This window comes from Nannobrachium achirus, assembly GCF_963921795.1.
Source record: "Nannobrachium achirus genome assembly, chromosome: 19".
Classification (NCBI taxonomy): domain Eukaryota; kingdom Metazoa; phylum Chordata; class Actinopteri; order Myctophiformes; family Myctophidae; genus Nannobrachium; species Nannobrachium achirus.
This window is the reverse complement of record NC_137826.1, coordinates 30,622,116-30,641,855: the sequence shown is the minus strand read 5'-3', so window position 1 is coordinate 30,641,855 and position 19,740 is coordinate 30,622,116. Positions and strand designations below refer to the sequence as shown.

The following is a 19,740-nucleotide window of genomic DNA, read 5'->3' as shown; positions in this document are numbered from 1 at the left end:
ACACATTATTCTGCTTATTTCTATAGATACTAGCCAGGTGCTGCCTGTCTGTGAGATAGATAGCATCTTGTTTCTGGACTGGACAAACACAAACGCATCAGATGTTTTGTCGGAGGATGGGAACCATGAGCGGGGACCATGTCAGCATCCCTGTCTCTTTTGCGCCTGTCGATTCCGCTACACTGAGCTTTGTTTGATGGAGGCGTGAGCAGCGACAAAGGGAAAGGGAGAGAGGGAGAGAGACTGAACGGAGGAGGAGGAGGGAGATTAGGAGGAGAGAGCGTTCGTTCGGTTAGTGTGCTGTGCTGCTGCTGATGATGTCGAGATAAACGGGCTGAGACGCTCAGGGGCGATGGCTTCGTGTTTCAGGTTTTAGAGCAAAGCAAATCTTTCCGGGGCGCGAGAGGTAGGGGTGTCTTCGCCTTCTCTGGATTGTTTGTGATGATGAATTGCGAACGGCTCACGCAGCCGGTAGCCCACCACCCCACTGCCAACATAAACAACGAAGCAGTAGCATGACGTGAACGACAAAAGAGCTGTTCCAGCAAACAAACACAACCATAGGAATGTGCGACAACAATCTGGTGGTTGGCCCAACTCAAGCTGGTCACCGAAGCGACATTGTGGATTTTGGGGACCCACCTCGCCGTTAGAGGGGCAGGGGCTACTTCTGAAGACGAACCCCCAGTTGAAGAGGAATTGTGCGCGCTGGGATTTGGGGGGTTGGAGCGTTTCTATTGTCAGGCGAGACCAGAAAAACTTATCCCAATGGCACTGGTCATGGAGCCTGTGAGCAAGTGGAGCTCAAGTCAAGTGGTAGACTGGATGAAAGGTAGGCGATTGCACAACTGATAGATAGATCATAGATGTGTTCTGTGATCACCAAACTGCACCAGGAGACTATAGCAGCGAATCTGTGTTGGCTCAGACATTATATAGCTACTGAAACACCTGCTGCAAATCACTGCTGATTTGGAAATTATAGGCCCTTACAAACCTATAGTTATCCTTTTCCCTCCCTGAGGCTGTGAAACGGTTAAACCACTATAGCCTAAGCATTATGTTGGGATGGCATAGGGTAGGAAAAAAAATGATGAAGGATTTGTCCTTTTTGTATCAGAGATTCAACTTTGTAAGATAATACTTAAAGTTGACAACATAGACCGTTCTGAGTCAGTCTGTCTTTTTTGTAATGGACATAATGTCACATTAACATAAATCATGAGTTAAAAAATGATAACGTTAAATGACCCTGTTCTGTGTGCTATCAGACATAATTAGTACATCAAGTAGCACTTTAGAAATAGCCTATGCCTATACATGCATATGCAGCAGCCAGTAAGTTCCCTCCATGATCCTATACTGTATGTTCTGAAACCTATTCTATTCTATTGGTACTCACATGTGACATCTTATATAGGTAAGGTAATATAGGGATTCAGAGTTGTACATATTATACAAGCCCATACCACTTCATATGCATCAGATGACCATCACTTTACCATCATTGTCTAATATTATTTGATCAAGTTCACATAAACAAAGTTAAATATCCCAAATCATCACACACATCAAATGATTGTAGCACATATTCATCACAAGTCATATTCATGTTAACCTCTGACGTATGACTCCAGGTAAAGAAAAGCAATGATTAAGCATGGATGAAATTATAAATAATACTTGAAGATCGTGAGATATAATCTAATAATTTATATTCATATCTCAAACCTTTCTCTTGGTGTGACTATGCGTATGTCTGCAGTAGAAGTGTAACTATTTAGTTCACTTTGTAATTGTTCCTGTATATTGTCAGTGCATAGCAGCATATTCATGGGCACATTACCATAGATGCTCAAGTACAATACACTGTAACATCCTGAGAGTTAATATTTAACTTTAAAAGTGTAAAATTGGACCTGTAAAGATGCACAACTCCATTTCCGAACATACGCCTGGGCACTCCTTTTATATGAATAAAAAAGTCTTATAGATAACAGTTAACATTTTCTATTACACTTATGTCTATTTCTGTGCATGTTTCTTTGAACATATACCAACTCAGTTAGATCTGACAAGTGCAAGTGTCAGTATACAGTATAAGAAGGCATATATTATACCTGGTGTGCAAAGGGAAATAAACATACATCATTAACACAATGGTTAATATGTGCAATCTAATATTGATTCAGTGAAGAAAATGGTGTGAGATGTAGCCTAGAGGGTGATGAAGAGAGCGTGTTGGGGGGGGGGGGGGGGTGTCTTCAGCAGGGGTGTCGCACCAAATTCTGGGCCCTGGGTACTTTGACTATTGAAAATAGCAGAGTGCAGCACAGAGTGCCGTGCTGCGAGCTTGTCGATCTGCTATTTTTGAAAAATCGTGAAAATGTGTGCAAGTCTTTGAATATTTAAAATCCTTCTAAGGTTTTTTGAAAAACCTATGTTTCTATGTCAGTGGTGCTCAAACTTTTTCATGTGAAGGACCCCCAAAATGATACGAATTTGCCCACGGACCTCCATCTCAAAGTATTTAGTTCCAGGGACCCCCCCAGAAGCAAAATTTGTGTTACAAATGTTCGCTTAAAAATACATATATTCAAAGATTTGCACACATCTTCATGGCTTTTCAAAAATAGCAGATCTACAAGCTCGCCGCGCTGTGAGCTTGCATATCTGCTATTTTTTAATAGCTAAAGTATATACAGGGGCGGTGACGTTTCAATATTCAAATGGGTGCTCGTTTTTGACCCCGCCCCCCCCCCCCCCCCCTCCCTCCCCCCCCCCCGCCCCCGCCCCCGCCCGCCTGCCTGCCTGCTCGGCCAGCCGCTTAGACAAAATGATAATAATGACCATTGCTATGTTTGGCCACTAGAGGGCACTGAAAACCCACAACGCTAATATGTTCCCCATTTTCAGCAGTTTTGTGACACTTTGGTATCATGCCAATAAAGCTCCTTTGAATTTAATTGAAAACCAATGAAACAGAGCAGCCTGAATTAAAAATGCAGACAGGCCTATACTTGAGTAACTGTAAATGTACAAACGTATTGGTATCAAAATATCCCATTTCATGTCAGCAAAAGAAAAGGCATTTTTTTTTCCATCATTGAGTACTTTATTTACAGTTTGCCAATAGTACAGTGGTACGATAACGATGTCATAAAATTAATGCACTGTAGGAATTTTTTATGACACACGAGCAATCATGACTTTTCAGCAATCAGTGTGTTTCAACATCTTAACACAGTAATTAATGCATGATATTGCACCTACATTAACATGCTACAAGCAGAAACAGACCTTTTTTTCCCAAGATCTTTGTCTATTTTAATTGTGGAGGAACAGATAGGCTACACTGCTGTCTTTTTATCCTTTACCTGCCAGGTTAAGACAATGCCATACATTAGCATTTCTAAAGGACAAGGGCACCTCGGCACAGGATTGGATGCTAGTTTGCTTTGCTGATCAGTGGGGGGAAAAAGTTTTATTTAGTATCACTTTAGTTAGTAGGCCTATCACTACAATATAGAAATACTCTGTTACAAATATAAGTCCTGAATTAAAAATGCTGGCATGCTTACTTGAGTAAAAGTCCAAAAGTATTGGTATAACATAAAAAGCCTACAAAAAGGAAAAGCTAGGCTTTAGGTCTATACTGTATAGACCTACTGTATATTTGTGTATTTATATATTTTTGGCACTGTGTTGATAAGTAGTTCCTAATGTTTGGATGAATGGACCATTGTAAGTTCTTTGAGTTTGCAATATGCTTAGAAAAGTCACTTAAAATTGCAATCCATTATAGAAACGTTAAGCACTACTATTCTTTGTTGTGTTGTGTTTTTTTTTTTTTTCAAACTGTTCTCGACACTCGGCTGTACACAACAGTCCTTTTTATTGTGGGCTCGCCTGGAAGGCGAGCACACGTATGTTATCTTCATTATTTATCTATCAGTCAGTCAGTATCCTCAAAACTTTGGCGCGATTCATCTCTTAAACGCTTACACCTTTCAACACCATTCAAATTTTTATGTGTTCAGCTTACTGAGGACACGTGTGCTTGTATTTTTGGTTTTGAAATGTTTTGTAGTTTAATTATAAAAAAATTAAAATGTTTAACTTTAAGCACCCAATGCATTTCCAATGGGTTTAGCAGAGTGAGACAGAGGAAAGGGACCCATGTTTATATTAAGTCGCTGTGGCTGCAATATTCACACTTCAGATATGCTATTTATATCAATGCGTTCACACAGGTCTGCTGTCTGATTTGATCCAAATGTCTAAGCTGTGTGATATATAAAACTATAGTTATAGTTAAAACTATAAATAAATGTCCCTCTGCACTCTACTGATTGACACAGCTGTGATTAAAGGCTTGGCTGTCATTGGCTGTTCTGTGGTGATTTAGCCTTACATAAGTCGGCCCTGCAGTGACAATGCGAAAGTCTCGGCAGAGACGTCTTAAAGGGGAAGACCACCCATTTTCAATATTGAACTATGTCATTAATATACCTTAGAGGAGTTGTGTGGAAATAAAAAGAAAGTTCCCCATCTTCTGTGTTGCCTAGAACTGGAGGATTGATTTTGGGGTTTGTATTGCAAATTACAACTTGATGACATCACACATTGTACTTTACAATACAAACCCCAAAATCAATCCTCCAGTTCTAGGCAACACAGAAGAGGGACACACACACACACACACACACACACACACACACACACACACACACACACACACACACACACACACACACACACAGTCCCCGACTAAGGATTTGTATAGTCGACTATGATTTTAGTGTAATAGCGCAATAAGTGTAATAGTGTAATAGTGTAATAAGTGTAATAGTGTAATAGTGTAATAGTGCAATAGTGTAATAAGTGTAATAAGTGTAATAGTGTAATAAGTGTAATAGTGTAATAGTGTAATAAGTGTAATAGTGTAATAAGTGTAATAGTGTAATAGTGTAATAGGGCAATAAGTGTAATAGTGTAATAGTGTAATAAGTGTAATAGTGTAATAGTGTAATAATTGTAATAGTGTAATAGGGCAATAAGTGTAAAAGGGCAATAAGTGTAATAGTGTAATAGCACAATAAGTGTAATAGTGCAATAAGTGTAATAGTGTAATAGTGTAATAAGTGTAATAGTGTAATAGCGCAATAAGTGTAATAGTGTATTAAGTGTAATAGTGTAATAGCACAATAAGTGTAATAGTGTAATAAGTGTAATAGTGTAATAGTGTAATAAGTGTAATAGTGTAATAGCACAATACGTGTAATAGTGTAATAGTGTAATAAGTGTAATAGTGTAATAGCACAATAAGTGTAATAGTGTAATAAGTGTAATAGTGCAATAGTGTAATAGTGTAATAAGTGTAATAGTGTAATAAGTGTAATAGTGTAATAGTGTAATAGTATAATAAGTGTAATAGTGTAATAAGTGTAATAGTGTAATAGTGTAATAGTGTAATAGGGCAATAAGTGTAATAGTGTAATAGTGTAATAAGTGTAATAGTGTAATAATTGTAATAGTGTAATAGTGTAATAGTGTAATAGTGTAATAGGGCAATAAGTGTAAAAGGGCAATAAGTGTAATAGTGTAACCGCTGCCCCTTGTGACGTGGGTAGAGCTGCGAGGGCCCGGTCATCGCTGCTTGCAGCTTTAATTTAATTTTATTTTGATTTAATTGTCCATACCGTTAAAGGACCAGGTCACCTCTGGGACAACCAGATCTTATTTTATTGTTGTGTGGGACACGATCAACACAATCCTGAGTAATTTCTTGTGTTCAATCTTTGTTTTTAGATATTTTAGTATTTCAGCATGCTACAACTGGTCATATGATGCTTTGTAGCATGATATTGCATCATCTCATGCATCATATGATGCAAAATGCATCATATGACCAGTTGTAGCATACTGAAATACTAAAATATCTAAAAACACAGATTGAACACAAAAAATAACTCAACATTGTGTTGATCGTGTCCCACACAACAATAAAATAAGATCTGGTTGTCCCAAAGGTGACCTGGTCCTTTAAGTTCATGTAATAACACTGCTTGTCTACATTGTATTTGCATTACCATTTTACGTCAGTAAAATGAAAGAGAGCATTGCCTGGGAACTTGACACTTTTACTATTATTGTTTTGGGTTGGAAGCGAGCCCACACTGTTTCGAAGGAACAGTTTTCTAGTTTTTCTTACTGTCCTGTAACCTTAACTGGGTGACTTAATTTCCCCTTCCCCTTCTTTGTATATACTTACTGATTGTTTAGACTTACTGTTTTCTCTTTTATTATATATTTTTTCTCTCTCATTTTCTTTTCTTTACATATCTACTGCATAGTACTGTGTTCTATTCGTCTGTGTCATTCAATGTTATATGATATACTTTAATGGTTTCCTGTTGAAATAAGCTTAGTCTTTTCAGCATCTCATTTTAGTAGACCTTGTACCAGTGAACTGTACCGTCATGAAACTTACTGTACATTTTCCTATGCAAACTTCTAATAAAGCCTTCAATCAATCAAATAGGCTTTAGGCTACATCAATTATATGTAATTCAAAGGAGCTTTACTGGCATGATAAAATACTATAATGCCTCATTCACATAGGGAGCAGCAAAGCTAAAGTTTAGCTTGCTTGGTCAATGTTATCTCAATGGAAACCAGCTTTAAAGCTTTCAAAGCTTTGTTCTGTGTATCTCCTGTATCTTTAAAGCTGGTTTCCATTGAGATAACATTGACCAAGCAAGCAAAACTTTAGCTTTGCTGCTCCCTATGTGAATGAGGCATAAGAACAGTTCAGTTGAGATTTTTTTTTAATTATTTTGGAGGTGGGGGTAGAATACTGTAGAGCTACATGGCTACATCACACAGAGTAGACATACAGCCAGGATGTGGAGGCGGGCTATGACGCTGGGTGACGCCCTCGAAAGGGACAAAGCCGACGTGTGATATCGGCCGAGTGCCAGGAATGCAGTTTGGCCAGTTTGGGGCGAACGACTGAGTTCTAGGAATTGTCGGCGAAAAATCAATGGGCTCTCATAACAGTACGCTCAAGCACTCACGCGCCCCCTATGTTCCCGCCGCTGAGTATATAAAATAATTAAGGCCCCTCCAACTTTGGCCCTAGTAACTCAGTCCCACTCCCACTCCCCCCCCCCCCTTTGTGACGCCCCTGACGAGGGGGGGAGGGGGGGGGTGTCTTCAGTGGCCCACATGTGACAAGTGGAGCAGGGACAATTCTTGCATCCAGAGTCCAGTAATGGTAATTTAAAGTGAAGGATAGAAAGGCATTTAGAGACTGGGAGAAGCCATGGATTATATATATATATATAAGGGGACTGGCAGCGTTTTGTCTTAGCATTCAGAAGTTTCTTTATTAGCATATGACTCAGTGGTGTCACTGGAGGCCAAATACGGGGCACCCTGTGACCTTCCCACAATTCCTCTCGTCACCCTGCTGGTGTTCCATTGACCATTAATAATCCCAGGCAGCTACAATAAAACACTGCGATTCATATTTGAGTGATGATTGTGTTCATTATATCAAGTGCAGTTTATCTGAATACATTGAGTAGGCTATATTGTCACTGTTGGGTGGAAACCTCGTATTGTCCAAAGGTGTTACTTTTCAGGAAATTGGGGGGAAAAAGTTCCAATGGATCCAATGTAGTAATTATTTAGTCACAAGCTCTTATTAATACTTTTCATTGGTTAAATATTTATAAAACCCCCAGACAGACGTAACAACTTTCACTGTCAGTCTAAACAATTTTCAAAAGTGGCGAATGCGATATAGCAGATGTACAAGCTTGTGTTGTCGTGCTTGAGCTTGTAGATATACTTTTCACACTTCTTTTGCACGACAACACAGTCAAGTAGGGCATTAATTTCCTTACAGGAGGAAAAACAAAAAGTTCAAATGGCTAAATATATTTTGTAACACTTTTCTTTTGTCAAATTATTCATTGTGTTCCTCTTCCTCTTTGGTTGTTATTTTGTTAACTTAGAATATATGCCTTTAAAATATCACAACGATGATATTTTTGGGGGAATGATCAGTTCTGTTAACGTATTTGTTTATTTTATCCTGTAGTCAAAGACACCATGCCAAGACCCTTTTTCATGGTTTCTATGGTAACATGGGGAATTCTTCACTGACATAATGAGTCTCAATTAACTTAGTAAAGAGGCTGATTAGTTAAGCCTTTAAATGTTATGCAAAGCCATGAAACTCCCCGTGTTTCCCCTCCATCATTTTGCTGCCAGCTAAACTTGAGCTGAATGCCTGATTAGGTTTAGGCCCAATTATACACTGAGACTGAATTGAATGTATGTGAGGGAACCACCGTTTGTCTTAGCAGAAGAGCCATGAAAGGGGGTGACGATTAAGGAGTGGTGGATGAGAGAGAAATGGAAAGAGATTAACTTGAAAGAGTGCACAGAGAGAGTGTGGTTCCACCTTTCTACTCTGTACTGTGTTATGTAGGATATCCGGGGGTGGGTAACCATAGGGTCATACGTCGCCATTATAATCAGTGAAAATCAGTGAAAACTGGTATTTTATAAAAGAAAAAATAATTAGGCTTTTTTTTAGAACTGGGGACACTGAGTTTTGAATATACATGTTTAGTCTATGAATTTTATTTTATATTTTAGTTGTTAGTTTAGATTAACTATTAGTAAACAACAAAAAGAGGAAAGAAACAAGGTTGGTATTCACATACCATTTTCAATGTAAATGGTTTGTATTTCATTTTTATTTTGCATCACATCATCATAAGGCAGTGTTTAGTATTTGTATGCCTGCGTTTAGCACAGTTTTGGATGAACTTCTACAACAATTACATGAAGGTACTACACTAGTGTGCACTGATAAAATAAATGCTTGAATAAATAAAAAATAAAAACTTTACTACAAAACCGTTACTTTTCAGGAAATAGAATAAATGACCTGTTTTTCAATCGATCCAATGTAGTTAGTTATGATTTAGCCCACACTTTAACCCACAGATAGACTTAATCACTTCCCCTGGTGTCCCTATTTTGGGTTATGTCATTAATGGAAAATCATACAAATACATCTTTTGCAGACATACAAGCAAGGTGTGATGTGTTGAGAGCTTGTAGATCGATTCACTGCTTTTGCACAGCACTGTCATATGGCTAAGTGTTAAAATTCATTCATTTTAAAAACAACAAAACAAACAGATGAAATATGGATGCAAATGTCTGCCTGACAGTGACAATATAAATAGAAACTTGAGTTGAATCACCCTCAATCTTCTCTCTCTCTCTCTCTCTCTCTCTCTCTCTATATATATATATATATATATATATATATATATATATATATATACAGTATATATCTACAATTAAATGTTACAGGTGTAGTGCAGAGGTTCTCAAACCTTTTCACGTCAAGGACCTCCAAATGAATATTTGGCCACAGAAACCCATTCTGAAAATATATTGTTCCAGGGACCCCCATACAAAATATGAGTGTTCCAAATGTGTTTATTTTTGAAGACTTTCTTTTGCAAATAGCCGATGTATATTAGGGTTACAGTGTTTGAAACGATTCTGATGCTATATTAAAACCCGTTAAAACAGGGGCGCCCGCTGGCCTACTGGTCCGGGCGCATACCACATGGGCTTTGTGTAGCCTGGCGGCATCGCAGGTTCGCATCTGTGTCATTTTAGATTTTTGTGTTGGCTATTCATTTTTGAAAAATCTTTCATTTGTAGAATCGGCCTCAGGTCTTAATGGGTTAATTCATTTAGCTGGGGACCCCTTACTCAAATTCATATTGAACTAGCTACTGTACTTGTGCAGACATTGTAACTGTACACCACTTGACCAAAGTACGCACAATATTTATCATTCAAATCTACAAGACGTTTCATTATCTGTTCTGGGACAGTTCACTGGCAGTAGAGATGTTTTTTGACTGCCATAATAAGTAATAATAGGCTCAGAAAGCCTAATGACAAATAATCAATCAAACCTTATTACAGCCAAAGGTAGACTTACAAACAATAATTAAATAAGAAGCTACAGAATTAGAATGATATACAAACCATCGACTTATTATCTACAGTTATGTTCCTAACGTCCTGCCTTAATTCTTCCCACAGGTCTAGATGACTGCCTGCAGCAGTACATCACAACCTTTGAGAGGGAGAAGGTCGGAGGGGACCAGCTACTTCGAATCACCCACCAGGAGCTGGAGGACCTCGGGGTATCCAGAATCGGCCATCAGGAGCTCATACTGGAGGCCGTGGACCTGCTATGTGCTCTGGTGAGTCTGTCTCCCTATGGCAGCTGGTGGTATGTAGAATGTTTGAAGCATGTGAAGTGAAATGGGTTGGGTACTTGGAACTAGACAGGGAATGAATGGCATCCACAAAATAGCCATTCATTCAAACCTCATTTAATGCAACCACTGGTGGCTTCATGGGTTTCTCTTTTGAGTGCTATCCGACCGCACAAACACACAAACACAATTACAGTTACAAACAGACACAAAGACAAGATGCTGCTGATGGCACAGAATGTAAACAAAAAGATGAAAATAAGAGGCGAGAGAGAGATGTAAGGGGAGAATTAGTGGACAGAGGTCACACATGTAAAATGAATATCTGAATTCAAAGCCCACTCATCCTCCATATACTGTAGCTGGAAGGGTAAGCCTTGCATTGGTCCCAAAGCCCCTTATGTAACTGGGATTTTAGTTTGAATTCTCTCTGGCATGGCTGTATTAAATGATTACTCACCCTGCTGGCCCCCACAACTCTGTCATGACAGACGCCCACAGGGCTGCACGTGCAGTGTGTGGCATTATGGGTAATGAGTGCTCTGGTTATTCCCAGACATGCAAAGTGACAGCTGGAGGGCAGTGGGGGTGGATTGGGTGGATGGGTCAGTGGATTTGATCCTCATATTTCTCATTCGAGTAGCACCTTCTGTGGGTTGGTTTCAATACGAGACACTTTTACTGTATTTTTGTTTAAAAGGATCCCTGGCTGATAAGCCAAATGTGTCTTAATACATTATAATTGCCCTCTATAACTAAAATTAGAAATTAAAAACACCTTAAATATCGTATTCATTTTAGAAATAGTTCTTTCCCTCAATAGGGACAACTCCCCTCACAAGTAGATGATGTTATTTGTCCATTTGTGGTCTAGCCCTATGGCTGTGTGTGTGTGTGTGTGTGTGTGTGTGTGTGTGTGTGTGTGTGTGTGTGTGTGTGTGTGTGTGTGTGTGTGTGTGTGTGTGTGTGTGTGTGTGTGTGTGTGTGTGTTTGACAATACCATATTATTCACACAGCGCCTCTTTTCCTCTTCATTTAAACCCCAACCCCTGAGAGCAAGATGGTTGCCATATGAGTAAGGTGTTGATCAACATGACACCCTCCCCCCTGTCCTTTAGAACTACGGACTAGAGACTGAAAATCTGAAGACGCTGTCACACAAACTCCATGCCTCTGCCAAGAACCTGCAGAACTTCATCACAGGGAGGCGTCGCAGTGGACATTATGACGGCCGCGCCACCCGCAAGTTACCCAACGACTTCCTCACCTCTGTGGTGGACCTCATCGCAGCTGCCAAGAGCCTGTTGGCCTGGCTGGATAGGTGAGGTTTGCAACATAATGCATGGAATACCTCAGTGTTTCTCAACCACTGTGCCAGGGGACCTTTGGTGTGTCCCTGAGAAGGGTCAAGTGTGCCCCTTGAAACTGCTTGAAAGCCAGTATTGTATTTATCATTTTAAAAATGATTTAAACTAGTGAAAACAGCCGATCTACAAGCACACAACGCCTCGCACCGCGAGGCATTGTGTGCTTGTAGATCAGCTGTTTATTGTGTGCTTGTAGATCAGCTGTTTTCACTACTGTTGTGCGACAGTCTTGTATGATGAAGCAGGGCCTTACTTTACGAAGAAACGTACACATTTTAAACTTGGAGATACAAGGTTTCTTCCCGACAGTGACGATATTTACACCCCCGTATTATGTTGCCGTGCCCATGGATTCTTGGGACATGAAAATTGTGCCCATGCAGAAAAAAGGTTGAGAAACACTGGAATACCTCACTCCTAAGACATATGATGCAGGGGCATCATTCGGGGCATCAGGGGATGGCAATGGCCACCCTAATTTAGAAATGGAGCTTAAGTGGTAACTTATTTTTTGCCACCCCCTATTTCAGGGGTCTTCAACGTTTTCAGGACCCCTTAGCTGAGAGAGAGATGAAGCAGGGACCCCCACTAGAGACTATGTATTGTAAATAATTGTGTTGCAAATTAAAAAATGTTCATAGATTTCTTAGACAGCGTAGACTTGTTTGACAGCACTGTCATCAGTGTATGTTGGATTTAGGATTAATGTGTATTTTCAGACATTTAACCACTTGAACCCTCAATACTTATACTGCTCTTCTTTTCCCTCTACACCAAACCTCTTTGCCAGAAATAGCCGATCTACAAGCTCACAACGCCTCCCAACGCGAGGTGTTGTGAGCTTGTAGATCTGCTATTTTTGGCTAATGTGACACTCAGAATAGGGATTCCAGGGTTCAAGTGGTTAATGTAAAAAACATGATCATATCACACACAGATTTGGCGGATTAGGAGTCTCGGACCCCCTGTTGAAGACCCCTGCCCTATTTCTTTATGAAATTACGCCTCTGATATGATGACATATGAATAATGTATGCATGTACACACTTGTGTGTGCCTGCACAAAGAGATTGTTTTGTAGTAGTAGTGGTGGCTGGGGACGTGTCATTTTGACAGCTTCTCTTCTCTCACGTTTGGTATTAAGATTTGTTTAAAGAGCTGCTTACTGTTATGTGAAATGAAGAAAAAACTAAAATCTGACAAAAATCTGGGATTATGTTTTCCTAAATGCTCAAAAACATGTTATTTTATGCAATTTCCATTGATTGGTTATTGTATTCCTTTACAAGAGAAATTGGGGCAGTTTTCAAGCCTTGGGATGCCCCCCTACCTTGTGCATTATACAACACCGCTTTAAAGGAGTAGTTCACCCCCAAAATGAATTTTCTTCTATTGATTACTCACCCCATGGAGACTTGATTTCAATAATACTTTTTAGTTTTTGTTGCATTGCTAAGCCAATAATTTGAGGAGACCCTTTGTAAGCCCATTGATTCCGGATGGAGACCCACATGCATTTGGGTCCCCATCCGGGATCAATGGGGGTACATTTATTATAATCAAATTATTGGTTAAAAAAAATATATTATTGAACTCAAGTCTCCATGGCGTGAGTAATCAATAGAAAAAAGTCATTTTGGGGTGAACTACTCTGCAGTAGTAATACTGTATAAGACTTTCACCGTGTCAGGAGTGTTATATGCAGACAGCGTGAGAATATTGGGAATGTTGCATTGCGCTTGTACATGTAGTACATTTAACAATGAATTCGGCTCAAATTAAGAATGATCTAATGGTTAATTCCAGATGTTACTTCTTTTTCAGGTCCCCATTTGCTGCAGTGGCAGACTACTCCATTACAAGAAACAATGTGATCCAACTGTGTCTTGAGCTCACTACAATTGTTCAACAGGTAAAACCAGTAAAACACAACCCAAGCATGTGGTTAAGACTAAAGTTCTTCTCATTTTAAGCAATGTTGCACAAGAGAAGAGAGGGTGCTGTTACTGTAACTATGATTTGGTCATACTCATAAGCACAACATTGAATGTGATATGACAAATTATTTGTCAAAGAATTGAAGACAACAGTTTGTAATAGGTTTGTGGTTATATGGCTCTACCAACAAATATAGTTCCATAAGGGCCTCATCAATAAAAATGTTGCTAAGCAACCTAACAGTCAGCCCACACTATACAGTAGGTACCTAAATAACCAATGTTAGTTATTGCTAATGTTAGCTAACTAGATTTACAGTAAAAGGTTCCATTATTATTGTACTGCATGTGTATAATGCATTATAAGCATGCGTATAATTAATTATAATCAGCTTATAACACTGTACAATTATAGTAATAAGAACCCATACACATTCATAGTGCTTTATAACAATAATCATAATACATTACTGTATAAAGCATTCTATAATGACTTATAAGGTCAAGTAGGCTATTATACTTCATCTTATAATGTATTATGCATTATAAGTATGCTTATAATGCATTATAGACATGGATTGCATAGAAATGTTACCTGTAACACCTTTTTGCAGTGTATCTAATCAGTGTGTTTATCTGTGCATGCTGACAACAACTCTATACAGTATAACAATAAACACACAATTTGAAGCGAGTTTGTTTCCAATATTGTCTTACAATGACAGTGAAAGAATGTGAAAGATAAAGGTAGGAGTTGAAAGCATGGATGCAGAGGATGAGTGAAAGAGAAACCTCTGTATTGGTACAGTGACTCATTTGTGTTGTTTGTGCATGGATGATTTGGGTGTATTGGAGGCTAGAGGTGCCAAACCATATTTTTGCATAAAACCCACATACTGTAATTCCAATGCTAATAATAGCTACACAGTCAAATCCTCAGTAACTCTGACTAAAATGTGACATAATTGACCAATACAGCTAGGTCATATTTGATCATAATCATATTCTCTATATCTTCTGCAGGATTGCTCTGTGTACGAGACGGAAAACAAAATCCTCCATGTCGTGAGTCGCTCACTTTATTCACTTTACTTTGTCTAATATAATGCCAAATCAAATCCTGCAAATGTACCGTGACAGAACTCTGACCAATGTGCTCCTTCCTTCTCAGTGTAATACTCTTTCGGGAGTGTGTGACCACATCATCTCTCTGTCATCGGACCCCATGGTGTCACAGGCAGCCCATTTGGAGGTGGTGCAGTTAGCCAACATCAAATCCACTGAGGGATTGGTAGGACCCCCATTCACACTGATCTTTAATTCGTCCAGTCTTACACACACTTAAATCACAGAGACAGTTTATCTCTCATAGTTAATAAAACACCATTTAGGACTCTATAGTGCATTACACTCTACACCAGGGGTCTTCAACGTTTTCAGGCCAAGGACCCCTTAGCTGAGACAGATGAATCCCCATCTACATGTTGTATAAAACTGTGTTGCAGAATTTCATCGATTTCATACTGTAGGTAGATTAATAGACTTGTTTGACAGCACTGTCATCAGTCGGTGTTGGATTCGTGTTAATGTGTTTTATTCAGACATTTAATCACTTAAATTGGCGATACTTTGTAAACTTGACCTTTCACTTGGTACTTGTTCTGCTCTTTTTTTTACCTCCACACCCAACCTATTTGCAGAAAATAACGCCTCACGCTGCTATTTTAGACCAAAGTACTCCTCAGAATAGGGATGCAAGGGTTCAAGTTGTTAATCTAAAAGAATGATCCTATCACACAAAGATTTGGCGGCCCCCTGTAGTAACTCTGAGGACCTCCTAGGGGTCCCGGACCCCCTGTTGAAGACCCCTGCACTACACAGTCAATTCCTGTCTTCGTTTAACTCTGGGGGTGTACAAATGTAACCAAATGGACCCTTATAGGTCCATTTGGTTATATTTGTAGACCCTCAGATCTTACTGTATGCTAGTATCCTGCAGCATGTACACTTAAAATGCCAAGATGTTATACCGTTTTCCAGGAATTAACATGGGCAATATGCTGCCAAGCACAGAAAACACCCACATTGCTGTGATAAATTCTTATCACAGGCATTGTGGGTGGTTTTATTGTGTAGAGGTAGAATTTGCCAATGAAGAGAAATATGTGACATTGTCTTCTAGCATATTTTGTTTCATGTACTGCATTAACTTCTTAAACTACAGTAATACGTTGTACTATTAACTAATAATGAACAGTATTAATATCCCCAAAACAACTCTGCTTCATGTGAAAAGTTAGCAAATGATTACCATTACAGTAATCTCTCAAGAACACAACAGGGAGGGTGCTGTTTTTCTCTTTTCTTTGACGATGGCTATTTGGCTAGCCAGATTGCCATTACAGTAACTCTAACTTCACCTACTTTCTTTCAACGTGTTCCCTTTACAGTTGGATTAGGTCTGGTTATTGTCCATTAATTATGTATACTGTTGTGCTTACTCTGCCTGAAAACGTTGAAGACCCCTGGTACAGTATATAGACAACTCTGAAATGTGTCACTTAAGTGAGAAGGCACTTACTATATTATCACCCTCCTATTGATTCATTTGTAAGACTCCTCCAGCTGAACATGGACCTACAAATGGACATAAGTACTGTATCTGGCCCGGGGCTACAGTGATTGCCCCACCCCCACATCAACGCGCGTAGGGGCATGGAAGTTCTCTCATCCGTTCAATAAAACCTGAACAGAACACTAGGCCAAGTGGCCTAAAAATAAACCTCTTTAGACTCATCGTAGGGACCAGCATACTGTGTGTGTGTGTGTGTGTGTGTGTGTGTGTGTGTGTGTGTGTGTGTGTGTGTGTGTGTGTGTGTGTGTGTGTGTGTGTGTGTGTGTGTGTGTGTGTGTGTGTGTGTGTGTGTGTGTGTGTGTGTGCGCGTGCGTGCGTGCGTGCACGCGCATGCCCACATGCACGTGTACATGAATGTGAATGGTGTTTGTGCACATATTGTGTGCAAGCATGTGTGTGTAGTGTGTGCTCATACCTGTTTTTGAGATGCACTTAAAGCCCCTTTTACTGAAAGATTTGAGTCTTGGCCTCTGCGTCAACCTAGTGTAGGTCAAGCAGATATTTGCAAATAGTTCTCACAGTTTGTTTTAATCTGATGAATGCCATAGGAGTGAGGTTTAACGAATCAGAAGAGGTCTGGTACTATGTGTGATTGAAAAGTGATTGATTAAAATATTTAAAGGGGACTGTCCAAACATGCTCTTGTCTGTTGTGGAGACACATGTGTTGTCATTCAAGCAGGTGAAAACAAATGCTAGTTTTGCTAAGTGATTAGGCTGCATGGATCAAGAATGAATGCTAAAGCTTGTATTTTCTATACAAACGTGATTGTGAATTTACTTACTGTTTGTTTACAGGGCATGTATATCAAATCAACTTATGATGGTCTGCATGTGATCACGGGAACTACAGAAGGAGTAAGTAGGCTACACCCTTTTTTTAAAAGCCTAAATTATACTTGTCAACTAGAGGTCTCAAAAGTATAGCTCATAGCTCAGGCATAGCTCAGGGGTAGAGAAACTGGTATTAGAGCACGAAGGGTATAAATCCCGAAGGGTTCCCAGTTCGAATCCGGGCTCCCCCTGAGTTAATGTCGAAGGGTCCTTGGGCAAGACTCTGAACCCCTAATTGCCTCCGGTGAGTAGGTTGGTGCCTTGCATGGCTTCCTCCGCCACCGGTGTATGAATGTGTGTGTGAATGGGTGAATGTAATGCACAATCTATGTAAAGCGCTTTGGATTAAAAGCGCTATATAAATGCACCATTTACCATTTTATAGATACTTTTTAAAGTATGTTTAAAATGATACCATTCTGTTAATTGATGGTATCAAAAGCACAGAAGCTACCGGTATCTACAATCTACAATCACATTTTCAACTCAAGGCCGCATGGGCCAAAATATTTATTTTTTTATTCACCAGTCTGGTGTACAATGTTTTTGTGTCCATTCATTCCATTGGATGAATTAACTGAAATAAATTTGGAATGATTCAAATAAAAGTATTACCTAGTGCTCAACATAACAATTAGACATGTTCAACACATTTTCACTGATGCATAATAGATTAGCTTTGATTGTGTCGGATTTTAAGAGACATTTGAGACCTTTGATCCTTCTCACAATGGGTGGGACTCACTTATATGATGGTAAATATTAATTAAACATTGTAAATTCTGTAGACATGACTGAATCTATATATGATTTAACTGTGCCTGTCAATCCATTAGTCTTTGGCTGATCGATGTAAGAAAATCCATGCTGGCGATGAAGTTATCCAGGTCAACCATCAGACAGTGGTAAATGTCTTTATCCCATACCGGTATATACTGTGTGTGTGTGTGCGTGCGTGCGTGTGTGTGTGTGCGTGCGTGTGTGCGTGCGTGCGTGTGTGTGTGCTTTTTCCAGATCTGCCCCTTAATGAATAATAGATGTAATATGTATTTAGTTGCAAATAGTCTGAAACTCTGAAATGACCAAAATCAATGAGAGCAGAAAGCAGCAATACCACCTTTGTCGTGGTGCTGGTAATGCACAAGTATAAATAAACGTCCAGTGCAATAAGCATGAAGTAAATTAAACTGATAATATTCAAATCGGTGTCCATTAGAGCTTCAAACGTACCATAATCAGGCTTTTGTGAAAAAAATACTCATTCAAATGTCTGGATGATTCTACATGCTTTGTTTGTGTGTGTCTAGGTGGGCTGGCAGTTGAAGAACTTGGTCAACTCGTTGCGTGGGGACCCCGCAGGTGTTACTTTGACTCTAAAGAAGCGACCACAGAGTACACTCACTTCAACTCCTGCTCTACTGAAGAACATGAGGTGGAAGCCTTTGGCTCTACAAGTACGGCGGCACTATTTTATTCCACAGCATTGTGTGTGTGTGTGTGTGTGTGTGTGTGTGTGTGTGTGTGTGTGTGTGTGTGTGTGTGTGTGTGTGTGTGTGTGTGTGTGTGTGTGTGTGTGTGTGTGTGTGTGTGTGTGTGTGTGTGTGTGTGTGTACATACATGTACATGCAAAAATGTCCCTGAATAGGGATGCTAGGGTTGAAGAGGTTAATTGCATAGTCACTAACTAGGTATTTGAACCATTGTTACTTCAACATTGCCCGGTCAAACCACTCAACCATTTTTTCCAACCTCTCTCTCTCTCTCTCTCTCTCTCTCTCTCTCTCTCTCCCACACACATACACACACATAGCCAATCCTTCCCCAGAGCCCCACTAGCAGTGTTACACCCACCAGTACACTGAGCACCCCTTCAAGGAGGGATAGCTGTGCCCTGAAGGAACTCTACATCCCACCACCACCAGAGGAGCCGTACACACCCAGGTGAACACACACACACGTGAATCAAAACACCGTCCCGGTTCCAACAATGGACCAAGGGCGGAGCGCATGTTTTCCGTGGAGATGACGGAGGCATGCCGTCTCAGGCGACCTTGATCCACGTGAGACACCGGCGAGCGACCGGTAGCGAGTGAGTCGCCGTGTCGAACATTGCGATGGTCGCATAAGCCGACTCAGCGGTGTTACCGAATTATGTACCGTTATGGACAGAATAGTAAATCTTCGTCCCCCGACTTTCGGCACAATTCTTTGCTTAAAATCCAAAGAGATTTAAGTGCATGGTGATAACTATGTAAGCCAACAATTCTAATAATACAAATATATAGTGAGTATACGATTCTATGTATGAATTTCATAGCCCATAGTAGTCCATGTATTTCACAATTCACATCCCCTAATACCCAATGAATTTCACATCCCCCGGAGTCCATGCACAGGTATTTCACATCTCCTAGTAGTCTATGTTTTTCATATCTGATTATAGTCCATGTATTGTAGTCCATGTATTTCACATCATCTCGTAGTCCATGTATTGAACATCCCCTAGTAGTCCAAGTACACATATTTCACATCCCGACTAGTAGTACATATTTTCTCTAGTAGTCCATGTCTTTCCCCAGACTCCCCATGTCTACCGCATCTTATTTATTGACATGGGAATACATAGATTTGTTGCTG

General features: G+C 39.8%; 1 protein-coding gene across 1 annotated transcript in view; it reads left to right on the top strand.

Moving 5' to 3' along the window:
• Positions 1-768: 768 nt before the first annotated feature.
• The window catches only part of LOC308303918 (connector enhancer of kinase suppressor of ras 2-like), a gene marked incomplete at both ends in the record, with an annotated part of 33,229 nt that continues 14,257 nt past the window's right edge, over positions 769-19,740 (top strand). Inside the window, 10 exons of the mRNA XM_080748436.1 lie at positions 769-832; positions 10,153-10,316; positions 11,450-11,652; positions 13,505-13,610; positions 14,659-14,700; positions 14,807-14,926; positions 17,068-17,127; positions 17,940-18,008; positions 18,411-18,557; positions 18,914-19,044. Coding sequence (XP_080604562.1) covers positions 769-832; positions 10,153-10,316; positions 11,450-11,652; positions 13,505-13,610; positions 14,659-14,700; positions 14,807-14,926; positions 17,068-17,127; positions 17,940-18,008; positions 18,411-18,557; positions 18,914-19,044 — 1,106 coding nt within the window. The remainder of the gene's footprint in view (positions 833-10,152; positions 10,317-11,449; positions 11,653-13,504; positions 13,611-14,658; positions 14,701-14,806; positions 14,927-17,067; positions 17,128-17,939; positions 18,009-18,410; positions 18,558-18,913; positions 19,045-19,740) is intronic.